We start from the raw sequence: 14,008 nt of genomic DNA, 5'->3' as shown, positions 1-14,008 counted from the left end.
TACTCGTGTGTTAGTTTGTGCAAACACTCAGTAAAGACACATTTCTACATCAATCCTGTGCCCTATCATGCCTTGCTACAAGAAACAAATCTACAAATATAATAAAAACACTAAACATTTTATAAACTTTTATACCTATAATTGTATTAACATATTATTCCCACTGGACATTTAACAGTTCACTTTTACTAATACTTTGCAAAAAGACCAAATAAGAAAAAATTAGAGTATTAACTTGAAACACTGCTTTTATTTTTCTGAGCATCATAAAATTACACATATTTCTTCAGGTATAGCATGCTTTCAATGTTTAACGTAAGAAATGAAAGATTCTAAATGTACATACTTTTATTCCTTTAAAACATATACAAAAACATGAAAAAGTGCAATGTAAAGAAAGAAAAAAAAAGGAAGAAAAAAAAAATCTTATCCATAGGACAAGATGCTATTTAAGGTCAAATTCAGACATAAAGCCCAAACAATCAATATTATATACAAATCTTGACCAATGTTTCTATACAGCATAGTGCAGGCAATAATTTTATGTTAGAGACCAACCATTCCAAACCAATAAATGTGTCTTTTCAAGAACGCTAAGTTAGTCTACAAATTTAATAGTGAGAAATCTTACAAATATCTTACAAGCGCAGAGTCTGAAATTCTGTATATTAGTCGTCACGGTGAACAATACATTCTAAAAAGCAATTTACCTATACAATTACATATCTCTTATTCTGTGAAGCAGTTACCAATTAATGGAGTTGTCCAATTAATTCTCACCTATATATTTATTTGTTTAGCCGCTCTATCCACTGCAAAAAATAAGTTATGTGTATTTTCCACAATATGACCTAGGCTTTAAGAAATAAAGTACTTTAACATATGGGTAACTAGCTAGTGACAGCAGAACAATTAAAAAAAAATGTATATTTTTTTCTTGAATCCAACACAGTTATCCACTTGGATTTATTGTGAGACATTTTTTAGTAATATGGGGTTAATTTATCAAATTCTAATTATGTTTTATTTATTTAATTTGATCTTATTTACTAATAGCTGGGATAGTTTGTTGAGCTGTATTGTCATTTACATTTCAAATTATGAAAAAGGAGACAATTAGCTTTGAATGCAAAAAAAATATATATTCTTAGTAATTGTAAGGCAGAGTAAACATCTATACATGGTCGAATATACGCTTAAGAATCATGCAATGTTAAACTGAAACAAAGGGTTTTTTTGTTTTGTTTTTCCCCCACACCTTTTTAACAAGTTTTTGCTGGTGAAAGGATGGTAAATCTAGTGTCAGAACACTTAAGAATTCTATTGTAATTGAAAAAAAGAAAAAATACTAAACACCACACAATAACTTACTAAGGCTCACTAACAACCAATATACACATATAAATGGCAACATCTTCTTCAACTCCCACTATACAGGCTGAAAAACCATTGGAAATATCACATTTATCACAGTTCTCTGTTCGTCAAAAAAGTAGAGAATAGTGAACTCAAATGGACACAGATTACAATACGTTAATTACAGTACATATTATATAGCCAGTGTTCAGATATTTATATGTTGATATTGTTTAAAAAGAAAAATTTTAACTACACCAAACAGTACTAACCTTTGTAATCCACCATTGTTTGGGCAAAAATGTATGGAATGTGTATGTCTTATACCACAGTGCACAAACATGCAGAACCAAGTAACATGGCCGCACTATCCAGAAGTCTACGTAATATTATGGCGAGACAGTAATATATTGCTACCATGCAAACCTATTGCCCAAATGTTTTGCAGTATAAAAATTCACGCAATGTATCCCTGCACATTCTACACAGCTATATTGCTAAATGGTTTTGAACGATTCTAAACTTACATTGGAAGTATGACTATTAATATAGTATAGAAATATGATTTTACAGCACAATATATATGGTGCAGAACAGAGATCTATTTTCTATTCAACCTATTAACTATGGTAAAGCTTTGATTAGGTCTTTAGATAGGAGTTGTGTCTGGATTTTAGACAAGCTTTATAAGCCAATTATATGATGTGTTTCTATTGTTCCTTGGTTATAAAGGAAAGCATTCCCATATTAGCTATAAAATGATATTAGAAGTCACGTTAGAATCCTACACTTTGTATACCACCACCAGGACTTATACCACAATATAGCACTGTAACAGTGGAATTAACATATTTACAAAATGATGGGAAACACATGAGTAAAAACTTTTTAGTGTAAGCAAATCAATGCATATTATTCTACTACCTAATTTAAGGCATTTTGGAAAATTAATTGTATTGTTCTTCAAAGTGAATGGAAATGTGCTATTGTTAGGGGACAAATATGTGGTCCTTGGCTCTTCAAAAAGCCTACATACTTTATTTGTCAGAAAGAAGACCTGTGTAATTTCTGTAATGTCATATCTATATCCTGGATATAAGGGGAACAACACTGCTCTAGTTCTTCAAAATATACCGACTTGTATTTGCAGATTAGCAATTCCCTTATGAATGCATTAGTTATCTTACTGGAACTGACCAAGGTAGAATTTCCTAACATGATAAAAATAGTATATGGGGTTTATCTTTTCAAAGCTGTTGCTCCTACTGAATTTGGCCATTGTACAAATGGTTTTCTAATAAAACCGATCATAGTCTTATTTTAGTCAATGTACCTGGCACTTGAAACCAGTAGTAACCAAATATGTGCAGCCTTACATACGTATATTTGACAAATTCTTCCTCCAACAGAATTCCCATAAGAATGTAATTTAATTTGACTTGTTAGAATTTGGTATGATGAATTTTTGAAATTCAATGAGATCTATGCAAAAGTGTGACCAATTTGTTCACAGGTCTCATTGGCTTGCATTTATCCAGTTAGATTGTTTTGCAATGATAAAATCTAATTAAATGGTAATGTGTGGCATATATTTATTAAATCTTTATGGTATACATGGATCAACATAATCATTTGATAATAGGATATTTGTTACCATTCTCATGTTTTTTTATTCTTTGCTTATCAGGAATCAGTTATTCAATGTAATGTATTTGGGATAAATCTCAAAGGCAGTAACCAGTTTTTGTTTACGTTGTGCTTTAAAATGTTTTATCAATATGGTACATTTGCATGTGAATGTAAATTGCGGATGTCACATTGCTTATTTTGACTAAGTTGTGAAATTTCTGTCAGAAGTGAAAATGACATTGAATTTCTAAAGGAACCAGATTAAACATATAATGTATCATCATACTATATGTAAACAATGAAAAGCAACAAACACATAGATTTGACAGTACTACGATAATATAGTGCATTAGGTTATTAAGCTATAATACACAATTCATGGAATATCTATCTTACCACTAAGGTCTAAAGTCATCTTTTAACCAGTGAATTATGATTAAATCAGTACAATAGAAACATTTGAATAATGCACTACTTGTTCTACATTATACGGATATCAGAAGTCACTTCAGTGACCTGTATAAAAGCAAATCGTCCTGCTGTCTTCTGCTGTTATAAGTTCACACAAGTCTTTGGTGACTTCTCATATCCATATAATTTGCAGTAGGGAGCGTATCATCCCATATAGAAGAATAGCTACAGTACTGTACATTTAACTCTTAAGAAATGCGTTCAAGCAAAACTACTTGAGCTAAGACATTGAAATTTTTCTCTTAGAGACTGAACAATATTCTGCTGGTTGGAAGGTGGTGCCCTCCACAGATAGTCCTTTAGTTTATCCACATCTCCATAACCTGCTATGTGGGCATCAGGGGTTTCTTTGTCATTTAAAGACTTTATCGGGGTAGTCGGCATGCTAAGGGAATATGGGGTGCTGGTGCTACATGGAGTCTGGGCAAGTTCAGAATGATCATGCATATTTAATTTCATTGGCTGGCTGGAAGCTGCCTCCAGCCCATCCTCCTCATCTTCTGACTTGATCTCCACATAGTCATCATCATCCCCATCACCTTCAGTGTCTTTAAAGTTTGCAAAATAGTTTAGAGTAGCAATTTGAGCATTTAAAGAAGACAGTTTGTTCAGCACCAAAATCTTCTGGGAGTCCTGCAGTGTTATATCAGAAGTCTCCTCTGAAAGTTGTGGTCCTTTTTCATCAGTGGAGCTGCCACCAAAGTCATAAATATTAGACAATCTCTCTGGCTTTGAGTTTTGGGGTGGCTGTGGTGCAGTAGGCATCTTTGTGTGTTTAATAGGGTCTTTTGTTCTGTCCATGAACATTGAGGAGGACGACGACTGTGATCGTATATATGGCTGGGTTTTTTCACAGACTACTCTTCTACCTAGTGAATTATAGACATGGGCCAGACTTGTATTTTCATCATGCTGTTGGCTAATTGTACTCCATCTTTGGGTATGCAAGCTTGATGGATTTGACTTCACCAAAGATGGAACAGAACATGCAGCGGTTATGTTTCTTTGGCGGCCTTTTGCCCCATTTGCTGATATATCAGATTTTGTCTTCAAGTCTTTAAAGTCTGGCCAGGTGAAGAAATCTCCAACCTCCCCATTGAGGTGTGGAGCATGCATGCTGGTGCTAATGTGCTGCAAGGATTGTCTGTTTTGCTGAGGAATAGGAGGAGCTGCTTGTTGCTGAGATATTGACTTTATTGCAGGTGAATCCTTTGGAGTGTTTTTAGCTTCTTTTTGTGTTCTTACAGGTGACTCACGGAAAATAACCGGGTCATACACATGAGAATATTCTGCAATTCTTGCACCTGTCAACAATACAAATGTTGGCCTTAATATGCATGGATACCAAAAATGAACTGTCAAATATTCAATTTCAGAATGTTATCTAAAAGTTCTATGTGTATAAATTGTAGTCCAGTTTGCAGTTTTATTTGTATTTCTAAATTATTATGAACATCTATAACTAAATAACCAAGATCTATGCTACGCCATATGAAAACACAGTTGAATAGTGTTGTCTAACGACAGCCCTTGTCCACTAATCACAACACAGTAACTAAACACTGCTCCAACAGGCACCATAGTTATAATTTATCGCAGCAAGAAAAAATTGAGGAACTCTATATATATATATATATATATATATATATATATATATAAATGCCATACACACACACACACACGTACATTGCTGCGATGTGTAAAAGTAAACTGATCAGCAATGCGATTATTTTACATCTCAGTTCTAGGGGCGTTACTTACAGGGTAAATGTGACATTTAGCAGTCCTTATAGAAACCTATGAGGGCTGCTTTTGCGGTGGAAAATGGAGAGCTGCAAATATTTGCAGGTAAAATAGGTGTTTTCGGGGGATGTCTAGCATATATATTTCTATAAATATGACCCCCGTATGTCTTAGTTATTATTAAAATTGTAAATTCCTAATTGATTTTGTCAAGCAATGACATTTTTTTTAACAATGCACCCCTTAGACATTGTAGATGACTACCAAAGATCACTCAAATTCACATTGAGAGACATTATAGGAACTTGGATACAAAAATAAAAAAATAGTTTTGAGAAGGAACAACAAAAGAGATCATTCGCATTTATATTCACCAGCAAATTCCCCATAAACGCTCCTTGTATTAGCTGAAGAATACACTATAATCCATCACTCCACTAAAACTGTATAAATTTGGACCACTTTAGCTGAAGCACTTGCACCTGTTTATGGGTCATGCAGAAAGCCAATACACAAAGCCCCATTCCCATATTATCTCCTCTACCCACCCCTTATCACAGTTGTCCCAGGAATAAGAAACTCCTGTCCCACACAGAACCTATTTTAATTATGCTCAAGAAAATAAATAATGTTTTTTTTTGTTCTAAATATCCCATATAATACTTTTTTATGTATATATCGTCTCTTTAAAATTAATCTTACCTATCGCTGTCCCTCCCTGTTTCTTCTCTTCCATTATAGCTGCAAGGTCTTTTGATTTCAGCTTGTTTGACTTGCAAGATGGTTGTTCCTGTTCTGGGCTTTTCATTTTTAAAAGCTGGTTGGCCTTTTTTATTTTCTGACTGTACTGCCGAGCCATCATGACAACCTTATTCGAGGATTTTTCAACGCTGTCCAATCCCTGAGCAACACTCATTGAGTCTGTGTAGGACAGAGTACTCTGAGATGAAAAGTAAGGAGATTCCAAAATGGTCACCTCACTAGTAATAGAAGTCCTTTTCAAGCTTAGCATAGAGCTACTAGTGGAGGTTGGAGGACTCCGGTCAACTTTATGGCTGCATGGACTGTTACAGCTCACTTTTGCCAGAGGCAGAGGTGAATTATCTGGTAAACACAGTGAGGACAGTGAATACTGCACATCTTTGTTATAACGCGACTTGCTTGCTTTGTGTCTCTTTTGATGGACATCATCTTTACTCACAGGAAAAGAGGCCAATGAATGCTCATTTTTCTTTTCTTCGTTCTTTTTTATATAGTTTTCCAAATCATTCCAGATCTCATCTACTTCTTCGGACAACTTGTCAGCAGCCGACTTGTGGGAGACTGAATCAGAATTGGAGGAAATTTCAAGCAAGTTAATATAATCATCTCCCGACGGCACACAATGGTCCAAGGATTCATCCTCACTGTACTGTAGGCTTTCATCAGAAACAAAACGCTGCAAGGGGTCATAACACTGAAAATCTCCATCCATGCTGACAAAATTGTTCCTCTTAGAACGTGAATTGCTCCTTACATGCTCCAGTGATTGTTCTGGAAGGCGTATGGAGTCATATATATTTTCCTCTATTATTCTAAGTTCTTGGGAGCTTGAATTAGACAGCCCTTTCTTAAGAACAGCTTTCTCTCGTTTTGGTATGGAAACGATCTTGACCTTTTCATGTCCTCTTACTATTGGACCATCAAGATTGTCTCTGCTAAAATGCAAAGCGTTTGCATTAATCTGAAGATAATCTGTATTTTCCCTTCTTGCGAGCCCCATCTGTTTAAGATCATCATAGCTGATATTATCATATACATGTTCAATATCATCGATTGTCAATCCCTCAGAGGAACCAAGAGTTGAAAACTTTGGACTTTGATCTATAACTTCACGATGAGGAAACTGATGGTTGCTGTTATTTTGCCTGCACCTCGAATTACAATTGTGTGATTTACTTTCTCCGACACTACTTGCCCGTCTGACCACTCTGCAGTACGAATTATTGACATTGTCATCTTGCTTTAGGCCTAAGTGCCAACTACATGGTCGACTGGATGCACCTCTTTGTTCTTGTGAGACTGGCGACTCCAACTTTGAACTTTCAGTCATCATAAACATCTGATAATCATCATCCTCATCTTCCTCTTCATTGTCTTGGGGTGATCTTCTAGAAGGAAACAGGGCTTGTCTAATCTGGTGATCTGTCCAGATGTTCCGCAAAGCAGCTGTGCCTCCAAGGATGTTCATTATAAGTGAATTTGTCTGAGCACTACCCTGTTGTCTGTTTGAGGGGAGTGCAGCAGAATGGGGGAAGAGTTGATCTGTATTCAGTTGTGACAATTCTTCATCTGATTGTTCTTTGGAATTCTAAGGAACAATAGAAAAATAAATAGAGGTTCATTATAAGCCTGTTGGAAAACTTCTCAAACAGTTCCTGTAAGGCTGATTGATAACCTGATTGGGTGTGGTTGTTCTGATGAAGGCATAAGATATGTTTTCTTATATGGTCTGTTTACACATGTTCATCATAAACGTTTCCACACCAGGAATGAATGCAGCTATAGGGATCATTGATCTAGTGTTGTTGGACAATTAATAGCACTTTAGGACATAAAGTTGACAACAGGGCCATATAGCTATCCACCTAACCTTCATGTCAGTCTCCACATAAATTAAATAAGCAAACATCAGTGCTGGGGCCTGGACTAATAAAGTAGAAATGGATACAGCAATGTATTATCATTATTGCTGCTAAGGTTTTTCTACAATCAATTTATGTTCATCACTGTTCATAGGGCCTGATTCATCATGGATTGCAATTGCAACAGCATACGCAAATTGGGCGATGATGCGTACTGTGCATACACCACAGTGCGCAGGTTAGCATTGCGATCACGTATGCATATACAAAGCCATCGCAAAGTGAGTCACGGGACGTCAGCCTTTTTAGGGGCGGTGACTGGGGAGTGGTTGGAGAAACGCAGGCGTGCCTGTCCGTTTGAACGCCGTTTCCTGGGTGTGCATCAATTAGCTACTGCAATGGCTTACGCAACTTGTGTACTCACTGTGTGAGACGAGACTTATAATTTCTGAGACTGGTCAGAGCTGCTGTAATTCTGCGTGAGGGTCTGATGTTACCGATGCATACGCAGGACTGTGAGGTCATGGATGTGAGAAAGCGGTAGTGGGCGTCTCTATGCTGGCTGTGCGGTTGCAAACGTTAGCATATTTTTGCAGCACAACTGCGTGCGATTACTCAGACTCGAACCGCAATAGCAATCCTTGATGAACCAGGCCCTTAGTACTGGTTTTAACAACAATACTTCTATATATCCCTTTCTCCTTTACTGTATGTGTAGTATCACCTGAGCACAGACCACTACAACATATATGTGCAAACCCATATACCAGAAATGGTAATAATGTCCTTGTATTGTGTGTACCTTACCACACAATCTCAAAGAGCATAGCACTTGGTCGTGAATGCATAACTATAAACAGTTCTAATTTACGAGTTATTTCTTATTATTTACAATTTGTATATTTCAAATGAACTGTACCTGACCCTGCTATTATATACCCATCAGAAGCTATATGAGCATAGGAATTTAAACAAGCATATGTTGTTACAACTTCATGATATAATTTGGTAAGGGAGCTCGACTAGATATCTTTATAAGTGAGCACAACAAATCCCTATTTGTTTTATTGGAAATATATTAAAAGCTAATTTTTAATGAAACTAATAATTCATTTATGTACAAAAAAAAAAAAAAAAAAAAAAGAGTGCCCCATGATGGAATCACTATACTGATGATTGGTTATTCCAATTATTGTTACTTTTTGAGTTCTGTGAATGCCAGTACACAGCATGTACTGCAAACAAGCTCCCATATAGCAGCAGTGCTACTAAGGCAGGGCTCGACAAATCCCGGGGGCCAGGTCGCCATGGCGACCAAGATTTTAGTCCTGGCAACTAAGTTTTACAGGAGCCCGGTATGAGGTTTCTAATAAAGCTAATTGTTGAAGAAAAAAACACTCCCTCTGTCATAGGAGGAGTGTGTTCATTCCCGCCACATTCAATCAGTGTGGCTCTGCCTCCTCTTCTATTCTGCCCGTGACGAAGTGTGAAGAGGAAATGGGTACCGGACACAGATCGGCACCAGGAGCAGCGAGGATCTGGGTGTGAGGCTCCGACTGTCATTGTGTGTACACTTCCATAAACCACTGCCTCCAGCTATGCTGTTGCCGGCATGCACCCAGGGCTCTGCAGTCTCTTGCCGCACCGGGGATGCCATGCCCCACAACCACACTGGAGGCGATGAGGGAGGCTCTGAGCTCTGGATGAGGAGCAGCTCCAGGGGGAGAGGCAGAGACCGCTACAATGGCATGAAGGATGTGGTGCTGCTGAACGCCAACAGAGGGGAAGACATGCTGCAGCTTTGGGACAAGGAAGCAGCCATGTGCGGTGTGGGGACTGGAGGATGCGTGCAAGTGAGCTTAGAGGTAAGTAAGGGGCTCACAAGAGTTTGTTGTGAAAGCAGCTGCCTTATAACAGCAGCCAGTGCTGTCAAAGAAATGTCAAGTACAGGAGGCTGCATAACTATCTATACACATGCTCTAGAGTCCGCTGGGGCTAAGTTTTTGTCTACCATGAGATCCTGTGAGTAAATATAATCACTTTCTAAGCTGTCATGAAAGCTTATATACCCCTCACTGATGTGCTATATAGTTATGTAATTTTATGATCTAGGATGAACCTGACCATATCACCTGGGTGTTATATATAAGCAGCATTGGAAAATCTTCTTTTATTTAATTTATTCTTTATTAACATGGCTCCCCCATATACAACATTTGCGCTGTAATAGTGTTTTTGTGTTTTTAAATTTGTACACTGTATAGGGCAAACTCTTAGAAGGTTTTCCCTTGAAGGCTGCTTAGTTACCTGTGATCATCACACTGTGGACCAGGGATCCTGTATGCAAATACAGTATTTGCCAGTTACAATAGCCTCTACAAGTGTGCCTCTGCCCCAACTATCCCCAAGTGCGACTCTTTCCTTTCTCCCCCCCCCCAAAAAAAAGTTACATGTCGCATCCTATGTACTTATTACTCATTATCTGACTTGTGGCATAACATGAATTTAGTCCCTACTGTGTGGTATAAATGAATTTGGGCTAATACTCTGTGGTCCCTACAAGTTTTCATGTATTTTGGTCTTGGGCGATGGTTTGGCTCCTAAACTTTTAAGCTGGCTCCTAGATTTTACAAAAATTTGTCAAGCCCTGTACTAAGGTGTTATCAACTGCAGTAGGATTTGTGCCAATTGAATTCAATGGTATTGAACTTATGGATGAAAATTTGCTTATTGCCTTTGTCAGAATGAATAGTTTATCCCTTGGTGATCAGTAACAAAGTTTCCCTCAGTAACAAAGCTTCCCTTACCTGACTTTCACATAAGCTCAGGTTGATACTTCGACGTTTCTCAACATTCTCTGCAGCCTGACTGTTTAACCTCTTTCTTCCTCCTTTAACCTTCGCCTGAGAAGCGTGCTGTAAATTCTGGAATACAATAGAAAGCTTATTGAGAAATTCAGCAATTAACATACAGATATACATTTTTTTCTCTAAAGAAAATGAGGGCACTCACAGTCTTATTACGCATAGAAAAAAGAGAGTTTGTTCCTTGCATGTAGATAATTCACAGCAATTTACATGGTCATAATGGTCAGGGTTTTGGTATAAGCTGGACCATGATCATTAAAACCCAAAACATACCTTGGATTGCTGCATTACTGGGAGGTTGTGATCAAGCTAAATTAATTATGTCCATGTAAATTTCCATTGATCATCTATGTATGTTGAATGTACACGCATACATACATACATGCGCACATACACATTATACGCACCTGTACAGATTCCTCTTCATCATCAGCATCAATTTGCTCTGTTGGCCGCACACGCAGATTCTCACTGTTATAGGCTTGCTGGAAGAACTCCTGTGAGCCACTTATATTGGTACTGTGAGCCAGAGCTCCCTTTCTCATTCCGGGGCTCAGGAGCCTCTCCCTTGAACCTAGTTTAGCAGCTTGGGGAAGTAAATTTCCCTGCATGCTAATACGCTGTAAAATAAATACAAGTGGATTACAGAAAGGAAACATTACCATTCTAGCGGTTTTACCTGAAGTGGGTAATGCGTTCACAAATTAACTCCGTGCAACATAAAATGGAGTCATTGCTTTATTATACTCTTGTAATTATTAAATTAAATAAAACTAACAGTATGAAAACAGCATTATTTCAGTTTAACATGTTCCATATAGATATACATATATATGTGTGTACGGAATAAAAAATGTCCTTGCAGTATTGTTTAAAGGGAACCTGTTGCATACACAGCATGTGTGCAGCCATTTTGTAGACCAAATCACCATTATTAACAATTCAGCTGATCAGTTCACTAATAACTTCATGTCAAATACTCTTAAAGCACTGTTCCCCAGGGAATGGACAGGTTGCTTTCGTACGTATACTGGTTTAGCAGAAATAATGGCTTGCTCTGCTGTGTGTAAGAGACTGGCACTCTTTAAGAGCCTAACTCCTTGACTTGGGTGTAATAACATAAACAAGGTTCGGTACGGGATCCTCCGGCGCCGGTATTTTGAGTGCCGGCGTCCAGACCACCGAGATTGTAACTACATCCCCATAGAAAACCAGGTACACATAAAAGCTTTATAATACTGAATTGGTATCAATGGACCATCATGTAGCAGGAAAACAATTCATAGCTTACCTTCTGAACTTCAGGACTTGAATCTAGAAGAGGAAACAAAAACAGGGATCAAAACACTGACAATTCAAATATACTATGACAACTTAAGGGTCTGATTCAGAAATGTTCACAAACCCGATGGCTTGCATACATCTCTGATTTTTCCTGGTCTGTGCAGATGCAGGACCCATTCTGTGTAAGTGCAGGATGTGTGCTGCGTGCTCGCTCGCAGACCCCCCCCTTAGCCGCAGCACGTTTGAGGGGCGGTGACCGGAACGGTTCTGGAGGCGTGCCAAGGCCAGGATCTATGTCGGTGGACACAGACTTCCTGTACAGATCTGTCGGCCAGGCTGAGTAAGTTTCAGCTTACGCAGCCTGGCCTTCCACCAAAGCAGCAACCATCGCGTTCGATGTTTGTGATAGTGATCCACTCGGATCGCAGATGCAGCCAGGAGGAGTCTATTTCCTACAGACACCTCCTGCTGCATTTGTATTTAGTTGGACGGTATTGCACAGCCGTTTCCTTGCGGCTGCGCAGTACCATCCATCTTTGAATCAGTCCCTAAGTCTTTTGAGCAGTTTCTCCACTTACCATTTTGCTTTATGACTTTATGTAGGTTGGATGATGGTTCTGAAAAAGAAAAAGGTTTTATTTATTGACAGCATTGCGATTAGCGTGCAACTAGAAAGTCAGTACTTATGCACAGCAGGCCGATACCATTTGCACATGTTCGTGAGAAATTATTGCCTTTTGAAATATAATTTACCAGGTATTTTACTGGTTTGTGCAATAGAACTTTTATTTTTTATGTTTTAAGAATGATGCTTAAATGTCCGAATGGTGAAACAATAGGGTAAACTAACATATCTAACAATGAATAAGATAAACTATATATGTTTGGACTTGGAGGAATTGTACAGGTTGAGTCTCCCATATCCGAATATTCCTAAATACAGATTTTTTTTTTAGACTGACCAGTGGCGTAACTATAAATTTTGCTCCCCCATGCCAAAAAAGTTTCAGGCTCCCCCCCCAAAGATCACACACACCCAAAGACTAAGTTTAATGGTGCATACACACGGTCAGATTTTTCCTTCAGATATGAACGATAACGATTTAAAAATCGTTCAGTCGTTCATATCTGAAGGAAAATCGTTCATATCTGACATGCCTGAACGATGGACGATCAACGATGCGCGTTCCCGTTTGTCAGATAACGATATCTGACATCTGATGTGTTTGCAGTCAGACTTGGACGATTCCATTCATTTTAATGCAGTCAAAAATCGTTCAATCGTTCAATCGTTCATCTGACAAATCTGACAAGTCTGACAAATCTGACCGTGTGTATGCTCCATAAGGTGTGTGGTTACATGATACAGCAACGTGCCTTACACATTATGACACACTAAGTAATGCCACTTATAACACAGTGTGCCACACCAGAATGCCCCTTACAACACATTGTGCCACACCGGAGTGCCCCTTACACATCCCACACAATAATGCCACACATAACACATAATGGCATACAGTAAAGCGCTTATAACAAATTTATGCCATGCTGTAATGCCCCTATTTCACATTATGCCACACTGTAATGCCACATACAACACATTATGCCACACAGTAATGCCAAATACACATTATGCCAAACAGTAATGCCCATTACATCCCACCCTGACAGATCTACTTCACCAACCCTCCTTTCTGCTCCTGCCAGTCCATCACCTCAGCTCAAGACAGGTTGCACAGTTTTTATGTCCGTGTAGAACCAGATTATTGGGAACATAGTTTATAACCTGTAAACTGTGTATCAAATTAGTGCCCCTTATACAGTGACCCCTGTAGTTGTGCCCCAAAATGCAATGCCCCCTGTAGTAGTGCCCCTTATGCAATGCCCCCTGTAGTAGTGCCCCTTATGCAATTCCCCCTGTTGTAGTGCCCCTTTTGCAATGTCCCCTGTAGTAGTGCCCATTATGCAGGGCCCCCTGTAGTAGTGCCCATTAAAGTAGTGCCCATTATGCAGGGCCCCCTGTAGTGCCCC

General features: G+C 38.4%; 1 protein-coding gene across 1 annotated transcript in view; it reads right to left on the bottom strand.

The window, feature by feature from the left end:
• Window positions 1-222: 222 nt before the first annotated feature.
• The window catches only part of PLEKHG1 (pleckstrin homology and RhoGEF domain containing G1), a 125,631-nt gene continuing 111,845 nt past the window's right edge, over window positions 223-14,008 (bottom strand). Inside the window, exons 13-18 of the mRNA XM_088474401.1 lie at window positions 12,553-12,591; window positions 11,982-12,004; window positions 11,098-11,310; window positions 10,631-10,747; window positions 5,902-7,549; window positions 223-4,760 (exon numbers count right to left, since the gene is read on the bottom strand). Coding sequence (XP_088330527.1) covers window positions 3,658-4,760; window positions 5,902-7,549; window positions 10,631-10,747; window positions 11,098-11,310; window positions 11,982-12,004; window positions 12,553-12,591 — 3,143 coding nt within the window. The 3' untranslated portion in view covers window positions 223-3,657. The remainder of the gene's footprint in view (window positions 4,761-5,901; window positions 7,550-10,630; window positions 10,748-11,097; window positions 11,311-11,981; window positions 12,005-12,552; window positions 12,592-14,008) is intronic.

Source organism: Taudactylus pleione, unplaced genomic scaffold (assembly GCF_031769625.1).
Source record: "Taudactylus pleione unplaced genomic scaffold, aTauple2 ptg000154l, whole genome shotgun sequence".
Classification (NCBI taxonomy): Eukaryota; Metazoa; Chordata; class Amphibia; order Anura; family Myobatrachidae; genus Taudactylus; species Taudactylus pleione.
The sequence above is the reverse complement of the archived record's forward strand: the minus strand, read 5'-3'. Positions and strand labels throughout refer to the sequence as shown.